General features: G+C 40.6%; 1 protein-coding gene across 1 annotated transcript in view; it reads left to right on the forward strand.

Annotated features, from left to right (window-relative positions):
• The window catches only part of npr2 (natriuretic peptide receptor 2), a gene marked incomplete at its 5' end in the record, with an annotated part of 73,388 nt that overhangs the window by 45,045 nt on the left and 13,017 nt on the right, over window positions 1–15,326 (forward strand). Inside the window, 6 exons of the mRNA XM_083895453.1 lie at window positions 2,375–2,449; window positions 4,520–4,597; window positions 9,329–9,433; window positions 11,655–11,726; window positions 12,495–12,654; window positions 12,756–12,911. Coding sequence (XP_083751579.1) covers window positions 2,375–2,449; window positions 4,520–4,597; window positions 9,329–9,433; window positions 11,655–11,726; window positions 12,495–12,654; window positions 12,756–12,911 — 646 coding nt within the window. The remainder of the gene's footprint in view (window positions 1–2,374; window positions 2,450–4,519; window positions 4,598–9,328; window positions 9,434–11,654; window positions 11,727–12,494; window positions 12,655–12,755; window positions 12,912–15,326) is intronic.

Here is a 15,326-nt window from a genome sequence, read left to right on the forward strand (position 1 = left end):
TAGGCAACCGTGGATCAACAACTCCTGTGTGCTGTGATATTAAATCGTTGATTTTCTCTATGGGGTTTGGTGCAGGGAGAGTGAGCGGTGCACAAATGGGCGCAAAATGACGGTCCTGGTTCATAAAGACAGCTAAAGTCTCAGATATCTTAAGAATATGTTCACTGCTTTATCTCACCATTATATAACAACAAGCGATTTTAGCTCACGTTGACACAGGAGCTGCTGGTCCACTGCTGCCTCGTGTGGTCACTTTGTGTCACTGCGGTCAATCTGAATGAAGGATTTCAATCAGAAATGATAAAAAATAACACATTTGAACTTAATATAGTAGGCAACCGTGGATCAACAACTCAAATGTGCTATGATGTTAAATCTTTTATTTTCTCTATGGACTTTGGTGTGGGAGAGTGAGCGGTGCACAAATGGGCGCAAAATGACTGTCCTGGTTCATAAAGACAGCTGAAGTCTCAGATATCTTAAGAATATGTTCACTGCTTTATCTCACCATTATATAAAAAAACATTTCAGACTGGAAACTGAAGTTCACTCTCCTGCACCAAAGCCCATTGAGAAAATCGGCGATTTTATCTCACGTTGACACAGGAGCTTCTGAGATCAATCTGAATGAAGGATTTCAATCAGAAATTATAAAAAAATAAGACATTTGAACTTAACATCGTAGGCAGCCGTGGATCAACACTTCCTGTGTGCTGTGATAGTTAAATCGTTGATTTTCTCTATGGGGTTTGGTGCAGGGAGAGTGAGCGGTGCACAAATGGGCGCAAAATGACGGTCCTGGTTCATAAAGACAGCTAAAGTCTCAGATATCTTAAGAATATGTTCACTGCTTTATCTCACCATTATATAACAACAAGCGATTTGATCTCACGTTGACACAGGAGCTGCTGGTCCACTGCTGCCTCGTGTGGTCATTTTGTGTCACTGAGGTAAATCTGAATAAAGGATTTTATACAGAAATGACAAAAATAAGACATTTGAACTTAATATCCTAGGCAGCCGTGGATCAACAACACAAATGTGCTGTTATGTTAAATCGTTGATTTTCTCTATGGGGTTTGGTGCAGGGAGAGTGAGCGGTGCACAAATGGGCGCAAAATGACTGTCCTGGTTCATAAAGACAGCTAAAGTCTCTGATATCTTAAGAATATGTTCACTGCTTTATCTCACCATTATATAAAAAAACATTTCAGACTGGAAACTGAAGTTCACTCTCCTGCACCAAAGCCCATTGAGAAAATCGGCGATTTTATCTCACGTTGACACAGGAGCTTCTGAGATCAATCTGAATGAAGGATTTCAATCAGAAATTATAAAAAAATAAGACATTTGAACTTAATATCGTAGGCAGCCGTGGATCAACAACTCAAATGTGCTGTGATGTTAAATCGTTGATTTTCTCTATGGGGTTTGGTGCAGGGAGAGTGAGCGGTGCACAAATGGGGAGCAAAATGACTGTCCTGGTTCATAAAGACAGCTAAAGTCTCTGATATCTTAAGAATATGTCCAATGGTTTTTTAAATTACAAAAAAAAATATTTTTCAGACTGGTCCGCTGCTGCCTCGTGTGGTCACTTTGTGTCACTGAGGTCAATCCGAACAAAGGATTTCAAACACTGAAATCACAAAATCGGACATTTGAACTTACTATCGTAGGCAGCCGTGGATCAACACTTCCTGTGTGCTGTGATAATTAAATCGTTGGTTTTTATCTATGGACTTTGGTGCGGGGAGAGTGAGCGGTAACAGTTTCCTGTTAAATAAAGCCTGTCCGGGCTCGACCCTGTTGTTTCTAACAGCTAATGCGTCTTCTTTTTGGGGGGTTCATTTCGTGCTCCACATGCGAGCGTTCATGAAAAGCACATGCACACACCTTTTTCATTACAGATTTCCAGTCCGGTTCCTGGAATAACGTGCGTGCGCGCGCGTGTGTGCGTGTGTGCACGTGCACATGCCCGTGTCTGTGTGTGTGTGTGTGTGTGTGGAAAACACTGTCATTTTCCAGACCAATGTATTTTCCACTTTGCCATGTGTTGCCAATATTTGCATTCTATACAAATGTGTAGTCGATTGTGCTGCCAGTGCAGAGCGAGCGCCCACTTCACTTTTTTTTTAAAACTATTTTGCAGAGCAGACGTTAACTCAAGGACTTTGAGTTGGCGTAATATATAATAAAAAAAAAAAAAACTCTTTATTTTCTCAAATAATATAAGTAAAAGGCAATTTCATCAAGTATTTTGTGTGAATGTCACGCGTTTTTCTTAGGGAACAAGCGGCTAACGTCTGATTTAACCCTGTAATCTAAACATGATTCCCCCTCTTCTTCTTCTTCTTCTTCTTCCTCTTAATCTCAGAGAGGCTCCAGCTACGGCTCCTTGATAACTGCCCATGGAAAATATCAGCTATTTGCAAAAACGGGCTATTTTAAGGTAAGGCTTAGTGAGTTCTGACATTTTCAACTCCTGCGCACTCTCCCTCTTCCCTTCCCACCCACACATGTGCACACTCGCCGAGGAAAGAGCTGCAGAGAAAGAGAAAGAGGGAGAGTGGGCGATTTTTAGGTAGCTGCTGCAGAATGAGTCCATTTTCTTCCCCCTTTTTTTCTTTCTCCACGACCGTCGCCGTGGCAGCAGCAGCAGCAGCAGCGGTCTGGACGCCAGTTGTTGCTGCTGTTTTTGTTGACGCTACGAAAAAGCTGCAATAACGACACGACCGTTTTTTTTTTTTTTAAACGTATAAACGCTGATGTCACGGCGACGCTGCCGATACACTTCTTCTCAAATTCGGAAACAGGCCCGAGGTGATTAAATGTGACACCGACACAGGAGCCGATGAGCAGATGCTGCGACACGAACTGTCCAAACTGTCAGCAAAGGCGGAGAAAATCCATCCGCTTTAAAGCTGCATTATGCAATAAATAATTAAGCGCCACTCACCGAGGTATCGCTGGGGTTTTAATGCCAACCCAATACTGCGTATTGACATCGATACTCGGCTCAATACAAGTTTTAACGAGGATTATTTAGCACATACGGGACGTTAAAAGTTCCCTAAAAGTGATGCTAACGGCATCTTATGTAGCTGCACATTTAACCATAGTTACCGTCTTTCACAAATACTTTTAACGTCGTAAAAATGACGCTAACCGTGTCTAATGTAGCGACACATTAAAACATAACACATTCAAACTAAAATAAGTTAAAACGTAAAAGCAATGCTAACATCTGAAGTAGCTTCACATGTAGTTTAAACTAAGATTATTTCACAAATACGTTAAAAGTTCCCTAAAAGTGATGCTAACGGCATCTTATGTAGCTGCACGTTTAACCGTAGTTACCGTCTTTCACAAATACGTTAAAAGTTCCCTAAAAGTGATGCTAACGGCATCTTATGTAGCTGCACGTTTAACCATAGTTACCGTCTTTTCACAAATACGTTAAAAGTTTCCTAAATGTGATGCTAACGGCATCTTATGTAGCGGCACGTTTAACCATAGTTACCATCTTTCACAAATACGTTAAAAGTTTCATAAATGTGATGCTAACGGCATCTTATGTAGCTGCACGTTTAACCATAGTTACCGTCTTTCACAAATACATTTAAAGTTCCCTAAAAGTGATGCTAACGGCATCTTATGTAGCTCCACATTTAACCATAGTTATCGTCTTTCACAAATACTTTTAACGCCGTGAAAATTACGCTAACAGTGTCTAATGTAGCGACACATTAAAGCATAACACATTCAAACTAAAATACATTAAAACTTAAAAGCAATGCTAACATCTGAAGTAGCTTCACATTTAGCCATAAGATTATTTCACTAATACATTAAAAGTTCCCTAAAAGTGACGCCAATGGCATCTGAAGTAGCTTCACATTTAATTATAGCAAAATTTGACAAATATTATTTATTAAAACTACCTAAAAGTGACGCTAACAGCGTCGTAAGTAGACACACATTTTAACCATAACAAGGTTTCTTTTAGCATCAATGCTAGGAGGCTACACACTGATGAAGCTGCAGTTCTGTTAGCAGGAGCATTGTTTAACGTTATCTTTGCGGAACATTAGCTTGGCTATAGTGGTCAAAAAGTACTGAAAGTAATGACTCATGTTAATAGAAAGTTTTTTTAGTAGCTAGTGTTTTGCTGGTGAGTCAACAACGCAGCGCAGCTTCCTTATTATTTGTGCAGTTTGTTAGCATTTTCTACTTGCTAACACAAAGTTAGAGTGATGGCCAACTTCATTTTGTTGATATATTTATTGATATTTTGGCACCAACCAATGAATAATTTCTGGTTCTCAATACGCATTGCTAGCATCACCTAATGACAGCTAATAAACAGCTAATGCCACTAAGCTAACATGTGTGTTCCTGTCATTCACCACTGAAAACATCATGTTTTTTCAGGCCTGTTTTCCCGTCAGTGCGTCTTTGTTTAACGTCACTCTTTTTATAAACTGAACTCGTCATCGTTGTCTTCTATTCTTGAACGCAGGGAAACCTGGTGGCCATCAAACACGTCAACAAGAAGAGGATCGAGCTAACCAGACAAGTGCTACTGGAACTCAAGCACGTGAGTGTCTTTTTCATGGTTATAAACCAACATGTTCATGATTCGTTTGAATAAACCCATGCACTGAGACCTTTGCTAAAGCTTAACGCACACCGGCATAAGCCGCCATATTTAGTCAAAGCATCAATGCTAGGAGGCTATACAGTTCCGTTAGCAGAAGCAGAACCCTCTAGCTTTGAGTTAGCATTGCTTGGCTAAAGTGGTCAAAAAGCACTGAATGACTCGTGCTAATAGAAAGTTGTTTTTGTGTTTCATGGAGTAGCTAGTGTGTTGCTCACAATTAGCTTTGTATATGTGCTGCCCCTTTGATGATGCTAACTGCGTCTTGTTTGTAGCTGCGTGTGTTTTCTCTATCTAGCTGCAAAAGTTTACACATTTTATTGTTACACATTTTGACTCGGATTGTTTATCAAAAGTTGCAAAAAGTGATGCTAACAGCGTCTTGGCTTGCTAAACACTTCCCCATAACTAGTCATGCTAACAGCGTCATAAGTAGCCACACATTTAAACATTTTTTTTTTGTTTTGCTCACAATTAGCCTTGTTGACAAAAGTTGTTGCCCTTTTGATGATGCTAACTGCGTCTTGTTTGTAGCTGCGTGTGTTTCCTCTAGCTAGCTGCAAAAGCTGATGCTAACAGCGTCTTAGGTTGCTAAACATTTCCCCATAACTAGTCATGCTAACAGCGTCATAAGTAACACATTTAACCATTTTTTCTTGTTTTGCTCACAATTAGCCTTGTTGACAAAAGTTGTAGCCCTTTTGATGATGCTAACTGCGTCTTGTCTGTAGCTGTGTGTGTTTCCTCTAGCTAGCTGCAAAAGCTGATGCTAACAGCGTCATAGGTTGCTAAACATTTCCCCATAACTAGTCATGCTAACAGCGTCATAAGTAACACATTTAACCATTTTTTTTGTTTTGCTCACAATTAGCCTTGTTGACAAAAGTTGTTGCCCTTTTGATGATGCTAACTGCTTCCTTTTTGTAGCTGCTTGTGTTTCCTCTACCTAGCTGCAAAAGTTTACACATTTAATTGTAACACATTTTGACTCGGATTGTTTATTAAAAGTAGCTAAAAGTGATGCTAACAGCGTCTCAGGTTGCTAAACATTTCCCCATAACTAGTCATGCTAACAGCGTCATAAGTAGCCACACATTTGACCTTTTTTTTTGTTTTGCTCACAATTAGCCTTGTTGACAAAAGTTGTTGCCCTTTTGATGATGCAAACTGCGTCTTGTTTGTAGCTGCGTGTGTTTCCTCTAGCTAGCTGCAAAAGCTGATGCTAACAGCGTCTTAGGTTGCTAAACATTTCCCCATAACTAGTCATGCTAACAGCGTCATAAGTAACACATTTAACCATTTTTTCTTGTTTTGCTCACAATTAGCCTTGTTGACAAAGGTTGCTGCCCTTTTGATGATGCTAACTGCGTCTTGTTTGTAGCTGCGTGTGTTTCCTCTAGCTAGCTGCAAAAGCTGATGCTAACAGCGTCTTAGGTTGCTAAACATTTCCCCATAACTAGTCATGCTAACAGCGTCATAAGTAACTCATTTAACCATTTTTTCTTGTTTTGCTCACAATTAGCCTTGTTGACAAAGGTTGCTGCCCCTTTTGATGATGCTAACTGCGTCTTGTTTGTAGCTGCGTGTGTTTCCTCTAGCTAGCTGCAAAAGATGAGTTTTAAAACAGATTTTAAAACCTGCCGGATGTCACACGTCGCTCAAGAATTCACCAAAGTGTCTCGTCAAACCTTAGCAGCTGCTGGTGGAGAAAAGAGCGAGAACGAGGGGGGAAATATTTACGATAAGGAAGCTGCGGAACAGGAAATTTCTTACAATTAATGTGGTTTGTGGTGCTGCTGGAAACTCAGCGCGGCTGCGTTTATACGAGGCCTCGTCTCTGTTTAACGACCGTCTCTTTCTTCTCTGTCACACGTCGTCCAGCGCTCTGCAGACGCCACGGTCACGACGCATTTAGGCGACTCGTCTGCAAACACTTTGACATTTAGACGTGGAAACACTGATCGTGTGCAGTGTCAAAAGAGTCAAGAGTCAAATACTCTCAATAGTGATGTTTAATCTCATTCTTCTAGTGGTATTTTATACTTAAAGAGTCAAATACTCTCAATAATGGTGTATAACTGCATTCTTTTGGTGGTATTTTGTATCAAAAGAGTCAAATACACTCTAAAGTGGTGTTAAATTGAACTGTTTTGGTGATGTTTTATTACTAAAAGAGTCAAATACACTCTGAATTAGTGTTTAATTTCATTCTTTTGGTAGTATTTTTTACTCAAAGAGTCAAATACACTCTAAATTTGTGTTAAATTAAACTGTTTTGGTAGTATTTTATACAAAGAGTCAAATACTCTCAATATTGGGGTTGAATTGAACTGTTTTGGTGGTATTTTATACAAAAAGAGTCAAATACTCTCAATACTGGTATTTAATTTAACTATTTTGGTGGTATTATAATCAAAGAGTCAAATACACTCTAAATTGGTGTTAAATTGAACTGTTTTGGTGGTATTTTATACAAAAAGAGTCAAATACTCTCAATATTGGTGTTTAATTTAATTCTACTAGTAGTATTTTTTACTAAAAGAGTCAAATACACTCGAAATTGGTGTTACATTTAAATATCTTAGTTGTATTTTATACTAAAAGAGTCAAACACACTAGATTGGTGTTAAATTTACCGCCTTTGGTGGTATTTTATACAAAAAGAGTAAAATACTCTCAATATATGTGTTTAATTTCCTTCTTTTGTTGATATATTACACTAAAAGAGTCAAATACTCTCAATATTGGTGTTTAATTTAATTATTTTGGTGGTATTATATACTACACTAGTTACATACACGCTTAATTGGTGTTTAATTTCATTCTTTTAGTGATATATTACACTAAAAGAGTCAAATACACTCAATATTGGTGTTTAATTTAAATCTTTTGGTGGTATTTTATACTAAAAGAGTCAAATACACTCAATATTGTTGTTGAATTTCATTCTTTTAGTAGTATTTTATACTGAAAGAGTCAAATACTCTCAATACTGGTGTTTAATTTCATTCTTTTGGTGGTATTTTATAGTACACGAGTTAAATATACGCTAAATTGGTGTTAAATTGAACTGTTTTGTTGACATTTTAACACCAGACAATTAAATAGACTTTGTATTCGTGTTCAGTTGAACTCTTTTAAGCGGTAAATAAACACTAAAAGAGTTGAATACACTCTACGTCGGTGTTAAATGTACCTATTTTGATGGCGTATTCTCAGCACTGCAGTTTTATGATAAACTTTAACTTTAGACTCTCTCTCGGACGCCTGGTGCGGCCTCTCGGCTTCAGTCTGAGCTGGCAGCGTCTCAGACGCCCGAGGATCTGATCGTCTGTCAAACCTCAGCTCGCGACCAGATGGAGAGAAGAGAGAGAACCACGGATCTGCCAGTGGAAACTTAACCACTTGTCTGCCAGACCTCCCTCTCCTCCTCCTCCTCCTCCTCCTCCTCTCTCACCTCACCTCACCGCAGATTATGTAGGTCAAAGGCTAGGCTAACACGTCGCGAGAAAAAAGTAAACGATGAACGTTGTTTTTCACGTTTCACGCTGGCTTCTGCTGAGTCAGAGGATGAAGCTGCAGAAGAAGAAACACAATAATTCACTTTTTATCCTCACTGGTTTTAAGGTTTAACCCTTAAGAGTTCCTTTAAACAAAAACTTACAAATTTGTCCCTGGTGGCAGAAAATGACACCTCCCCAAAAACTGCTGTAAAAACATTATATATTAATATTTTTTTCCCACTTTATGAGTCAGTCTTTTAAAGCTACTTCAGCCTGAAGTATACATATCAAATATTAATAACATTTGTTATTTTTTTAACCCTTTAAAGGCCAGTATGTTTACACAACTCCAGTTTTTTCTCAAAAAAAAGACCCCAAAATTTCAATAAAATACATTTCAAGGTGAATTTGATAATAATAATTATTAGGCCCTGGGATGGGTCAATGATTAGCAGAAACATTGATTTTGATGCATTGTTATTTTTTTTGCAGTGTCAGATTTTAAAAAAAACTCACATATTTGTTCCTAGCGGCAAAAATGGCACCTTCCCAAAAACTTCTGTAAAAACATTATATCTTAATATTTTTTTCCACTTTAAATGAGTCAGTCTTTTAAAGCTACTTCAGCCTAAAATATACATATCAAATATTAATAACATTTCTGAAATTTTAAGCCTTCAAAGGCCAGTATGTTTACACAACTCCACTGTTTTTGTACAGCTGTTTATTTTTGGGAAGGTGGTGTTTTCTGCCTCGAGGAACAAATAAGTAAGTTCTTGCGTAGCTTAGCCATGTTAGGCCAATTTAAGGACGTGAGATGACAGTTCTAAAGTTGTCGTAAAACATGCGTGATTGGTGATGATCGTCCATGATTCCTTCCTGCTCATTCGTCCTCTCAGCACCTCAACACTTCGCTTTTTTAATCACAGCAGTAGCAGCAGCAGCAGCAGCAGCACTAACACACTGGCTCTTTCATAACCTCCGAGGGCAATTTATGCACATGCACATGTTTCGACTGGACGCCCCGAGCGTAGGAATGTGTCTGAACACGTAGGGAAAAAAAAAACTCGCCGACTGCAAACAGACTATTCTGATGAGCTGCTGCTGCCAGTGCTTCTGCTGCTGTTTGTTTATTTATTTATTTGTTTGTCTGTGTGGTTATTTTCAGATGAGAGACGTTCAGTTCAACCACCTGACCCGGTTCATCGGGGCCTGCATCGACCCGCCCAACATCTGCATCGTGACGGAGTACTGTCCCAGAGGCAGCCTGCAGGTAACCACGCCCCCCACTGTCATCATGTGTGTGGTCATAATAGTCGGCATCGCCCTGAACAAGGATCCGTTGAAAATATTTGCAAACCTCTTAAGGAATAATTTTACGGAATTTTTGAAAATCAGGAAATTATCCATTTTCCCTGATGCACTTTGACAGTGAACTGACTTTCTTCTCGAAAACAAAAAGTATCTCGGAATGACTTGAAATTTACCATCATAATAGTCGGCATCGCCTTGAACAAGGATCTGATGAAAATATTTGCAAAACTCTTAAGGAATAATTTTAACGAATTTTTGAAAATCATGAAATGATCCATTTTTCCTGATGCACTTTGACAGTGAGCTGACTTTCTTCAAAAAAACAAAAAGTATCTCGGAATGACTTGAAATTTACCATCATAATAGTCGGCATCGCCCTGAACAAGGATCTGTTGAAAATATTTGCAAACTGCTTACGGAATATTTTTCATGAATTTTTGAAAATCAGGAAATGATCCATTTGCCATGATGCACTTTGACAGTGAGCTGACTTTCTTCTCAAAAACAAAAAGTATCTCGGAATGACATAAAATGTACCATCATAATAGTCTGCATCGGCCTGAACAAGGATCCGTTGAAAATATTTGCAAATCTCTTAAGGAATAATTTTCATGAATTTTTGAAAATCAGGAAATGATCCATTTGCCCTGATGCACTTTGACAGTGAGTTGGCTTTTGTCTAAAAAAAAAATAGAATCTCGGAATTACTTGAAATTTACCATCATACTAGTCATCATTGCCCTGAACACGGATCTGTTGAAAATATTTGCAAACCTCTTAAGGAATAATTTTTATGAATTTTTGAAAATCAGGAAATGATCCATTTGCCCTGATGCACTTTGACAGTGAGCTGAGTTTCTTCTCAAAAACAAAAAGTATCTCGGAATGACTTGAAATTCACCATCATAATAGTCTGCATCGCCCTGAACAAGGATCCGTTGAAAATATTTGCAAACCTCTTACGGAATAATTTTCATGAATTTTTGAAAATCATGAAATTATCCATTTTTCCTGATGCACTTTGACAGTGAGCTGACTTTCTTCAAAAAAACAAAAAGTATCTCAGAATGACTTGAAATTCACCATCATAATAGTCGGCATCGCCCTGAACAAGGATCTGTTGAAAATATTTGCAAAACTCTTAAGGAATAATTTTAATGAATTTTTGAAAATCATGAAATTATCCATTTTTCCTGATGCACTTTGACAGTGAACTGATTTTCTTCTCGAAAAAAAAAGTATCTCGGAATGACTTGAAATTTACCATCATAATAGTTGGCATCGCCCTGAACAAGGATCTGTTGAAAATATTTGCAAACCTCTTACGGAATAATTTTCATGAATTTTTGAAAATCAGGAAATAATCCATTTGCCCTGATTCACTTTGACAGTGAGCTGAGTTTCTTCAAAAAAACAAAAAGTATCTCGGAATGACTTGAAATTCACCATCATAATAGTCGGCATCGCCCTGAACAAGGATCTGTTGAAAATATTTGCAAACCTCTTACGGAATAATTTTAACGAATTTTTGAAAATCATGAAATGATCTATTTTTCCTGATGCACTTTGACAGTGAACTGATTTTCTTCTCGAAAAAAAAAGTATCTCGGAATGACTTGAAATTTACCATCATAATAGTCGGCATCGCCCTGAACAAGGATCTGTTGAAAATATTTGCAAAACTCTTAAGGAATAATTTTAATGAATTTTTGAAAATCAGGAAATGATCCATTTGCCCTGATGCACTTTCACAATGAGCTGACTTTCTTCAAAAAAACAAAAAGTATCTCGGAATGACTTGAAATTTACCATCATACTAGTCATCATTGCCCTGAACAAGGATCTGTTGAAAATATTTGCAAACCTCTTAAGGAATAATTTTAATGAATTTTTGAAAATCAGGAAATGATTCATTTTCCCTGATGCACTTTGACAGTGAGCTGACTTTCTTCTCAAAAACAAAAAGTATCTCGGAATGAATGGATGGATAAATGGATGTAGATGAATGGATGATGGATGGATAAATGAATGCATGAATGGATGGATGAATGAATGATGGATAAATCAACAGATGGATGGATAAATGGATGGATGGATGTACAAGCTTCTCACAGACCTGTTGTTCCTGAGTCTTTTTTACATGTTTCATTTTACACGTTTGTTTTTGTTTGTTTTTCCAGGACATTCTGGAGAACGAGAGCATTAACCTGGACTGGATGTTCCGATATTCTCTGATCAACGACATCGTGAAGGTACGCGGCGATCGGGAACAGCATCATTATTATAATTATTATGATTATTATCGATGATTCGTCTGATGTTTCCACATGAATGTTGCAGAAGTGGTGAAAATAAGTTGCTTTGTGTGCTTTAGAGAAAGCGAGAGCGGAGAGTGAAAAAAAACAAAAAACCTCCAGTCTTGGTTGCCATGGTTTCACGTGGACAGAGGAAACTGTGAGTGAGGCAGAGAGAGAGAGAGAGAGAGAGAGAGAGAGAGAGAGAGACATGCACAGAAATGTGTTTTTGGCTCAATGCAGCGTAAAATATTCCGCGTGACACTGAAGCGCAACCGCAAATGTCGTTGAAAATTCCCTTCCGGTTTAATCAAAACTCATCACCGACCAACTTCTCGGGCTGATTTTTTTGTCGTCGCGCCCGATAAAGAAAAAGCTTTTTTCTTCCCTCTCTCTCTCTCTCTCTGTCTCTGCTCTTACATCCATGACGAAGCATCTGCAGCTGCGTTCGCTTCGCACAGATACTGAAGCTTCAGAGGATATTTGACTCAACCTTTCCACTAAATCTTTAACATAAGTACATTCACGACCCCCCCCCCTTTTTTTTTTTCCCCCCTGAGGAATTAACGCTAATTTTTTGGCGGAAATTCCTCGAGACAGCGTACGTCCACTTGTCAGAGCGTATTATTTCCATGTGTCTGGAGTGTTTTCATGTATGATCTGTAGAGGGATGGGAGGAGGGGAGGGCGAGAACACCCATCAATGCTTTGACTTCCTCTCCACCAGGGAATGAACTATCTCCACAACAGCTACATCGGCTGCCATGGAAATCTGAAGTCATCTAATTGCGTGGTGGACAGTCGGTTCGTTTTGAAGATCACGGATTACGGCCTGGCCAGCTTCCGCTCGTCCTGCGAGAACGACGACACGCACGCGCTCTACGCAAGTAAGTTGGGGGGGGGGGTTTGTTTGTTTTGGATCTGTTGCCCTATCCACCAGAGTGATGATTCCTGAGCCGGGTTTTTTTTTGTTTGTCGTGTCTCTCAGAGAAGCTGTGGACGGCCCCCGAGCTCCTCATATACGACCGTCACCCGCCGCAGGGCACCGGGAAGGGCGACGTGTACAGTTTTGGCATCATTCTGCAGGAGATAGCGCTGAGGAACGGGCCTTTCTACGTGGAGGGCATGGACCTCAGCCCCAAAGGTACAACGCACAACTTTGAGACCGAGTACCTCGACCTGGGTTAGGGTCATGGATCGTTGTTCCACACGGACCGTTTTAGCAGACGCACACACCGCGACAGCTGGATTTCAGCTAGCTAGCGCGATGGCGGAGGCGGAGAGTGAAAAAGTCCGTAAAAGGCAGCAAACGTCCAAAGTGTGAGACCATTTTTCAAACGCCGCTAAATGGAGCTAACGGAGCTAACTTTTTCTGGTCAGTCGCCATGGAAACGTGTCATGCGTTAGCGTGCGTTTAATGTGGCTTACTCAGGCTGCAGCTATCAAATATTTTTGTAATCGAGTATTCTACTATTCTAATAAATAATAATAATAACTTTGAGATGGGCGTGCCTTCAACCGACGTCTGCAACGATTACTCGACCCGGGTTAGCGTCAGGCCTGTTCAGCGCAGGGACCGTTGTTCCACACGGACGGTTTTAGCAGACGCGCACACCGCGACATCCGGATTTCAGCTAGCTAGCGCGATGGCGGAGACGGAGAGTGAGGCGGCCCGTAAAAGGCAGCAGACGTCCAAAGTGTGGGACCATTTCTAACGGCGCTAAATGGAGCTAATGCGGCTAACGGAGCTAACTTTTTCCGGTCAGTCGCCATGGAAACGTGTCATGCGTTAGCTTACTCAGGCTGCAGCTATCAAATATTTTTGTAATCGAGTATTCTACTATTCTAATAAATAATAATACTAATTTTGAGATGGGCGTGCCTTCAACCGACGTCTGCAACGGTTAAACGACCCGGGTTAGCGTTAGGCCTGTTCAGCGCAGGGATCGTTGTTCCAGACTCGCACACCGACCGCAACATCCGGATTTCAGCTAGCCAGCGCGATGGCGGAGACGGAGAGTGAAAAAGTCCGTAAAAGGCAGCAGACGTCCAAAGTGTGGGACCATTACTAACGGCGCTAAATGGAGCTAATGCGGCTAACGGAGCTAACTTTTTCTGGTCAGTCGCCATGGAAACGTGTCATGCGTTAGCGTGCGTTTAATGCGGCTTACTCAGGCTGCAGCTATCAAATATTTTTGTAATCGAGTATTCTACTATTCTAATAAACAATAATAATAATTTTGAGATGGGCTTGCCTTCAACCGACGTCTGCAACGATTACTCGACCCGGGTTAGGGTCAGGCCTGTTCAGCGCAGGGACTGTTGTTCCACACGGACCGTTATAGCAGACGCGCACGCCGCACATCCGGATTTCAGCTAGCTAGCGCGATGGCGGAGACGGAGAGTGAAGAAGTCCGTAAAAGGCAGCAAACGTCCAAAGTGTGGGACCATTTCTAACGGCGCTAAATGGAGCTAATGCGGCTAACGGAGCTAACTTTTTCCGGTCAGTCGCCATGGAAACGTGTCATGCGTTAGCGTGCGTTTAATGTGGCTTACTCAGGCTGCAGCTATCAAATATTTTTGTAATCGAGTATTCTACTATTCTAATAAATAATAATAATAACTTTGAGATGGGCGTGCCTTCAACCGACGTCTGCAACGGTTAATCGACCCGGGTTAGCGTTAGGCCTGTTCAGCGCAGGGATCGTTGTTCCAGACTCGCACACCGCCCGCAACATCCGGATTTCAGCTAGCTAGCGCGATGGCTGAGACGGAGAGTGAAAAAGTCCGTAAAAGGCAGCAGACGTCCAAAGTGTGGGACCATTTCTAACGGCGCTAAATGGAGCTAATGCGGCTAACGGAGCTAACTTTTTCTGGTCAGTCGCCATGAAATCGTGTCATGCGTTAGCGTGCGTTTAATGTAGCTTACTCAGGCTGCAGCTATCAAATATTTTTGTAATCGAGTATTCTACTATTTTAATAAATAATAATAATAATTTTGAGATGGCAGGCCTTCAACCGACGTCTGCAACGATTACTCGACCCGAGTTAGGGTCAGGCCTGTTCAGTGCAGGGACCGTTGTTCCACACGGACCGTTTTAGCAGACGCACACGCCGCGACATCCGGATTTCAGCTAGCATGCGCGATGGCGGAGACGGAGAGTGAGACGGCCCGTAAAAGGCAGCAAATGTCCAAAGTGTGGGACCATTTCACGCTTAAACGAGAAGCAAACGACAACTGTCGTAACCACAACAACGGGTCTACAATGATTCAGCATCTGAGCCGATAGCATCCGGTTGCTAACGCTTCCGGCACACGCTAACGTAAACACGTATGAAAACGTAGCTGATTTAATTAGTGTCAACGGCGTTTAACGGCGTCAACGTTATTGCGCGGCGCGTTTCCATGACGACTGACCGGAACTAGACGCGCGTGACGTCATGTTTACGTGACTCCCGATTGTTAAAATGAGTCTGTAAAGTAACGCTAAACTTTAAAAACAGAGGCACACATACGCGGTACACCGGTACGCTGGTTATTTGTTAGCGCTGCTCTTTT

This window comes from Microchirus variegatus, assembly GCF_963457635.1.
Source record: "Microchirus variegatus genome assembly, chromosome: 1".
Classification (NCBI taxonomy): domain Eukaryota; kingdom Metazoa; phylum Chordata; class Actinopteri; order Pleuronectiformes; family Soleidae; genus Microchirus; species Microchirus variegatus.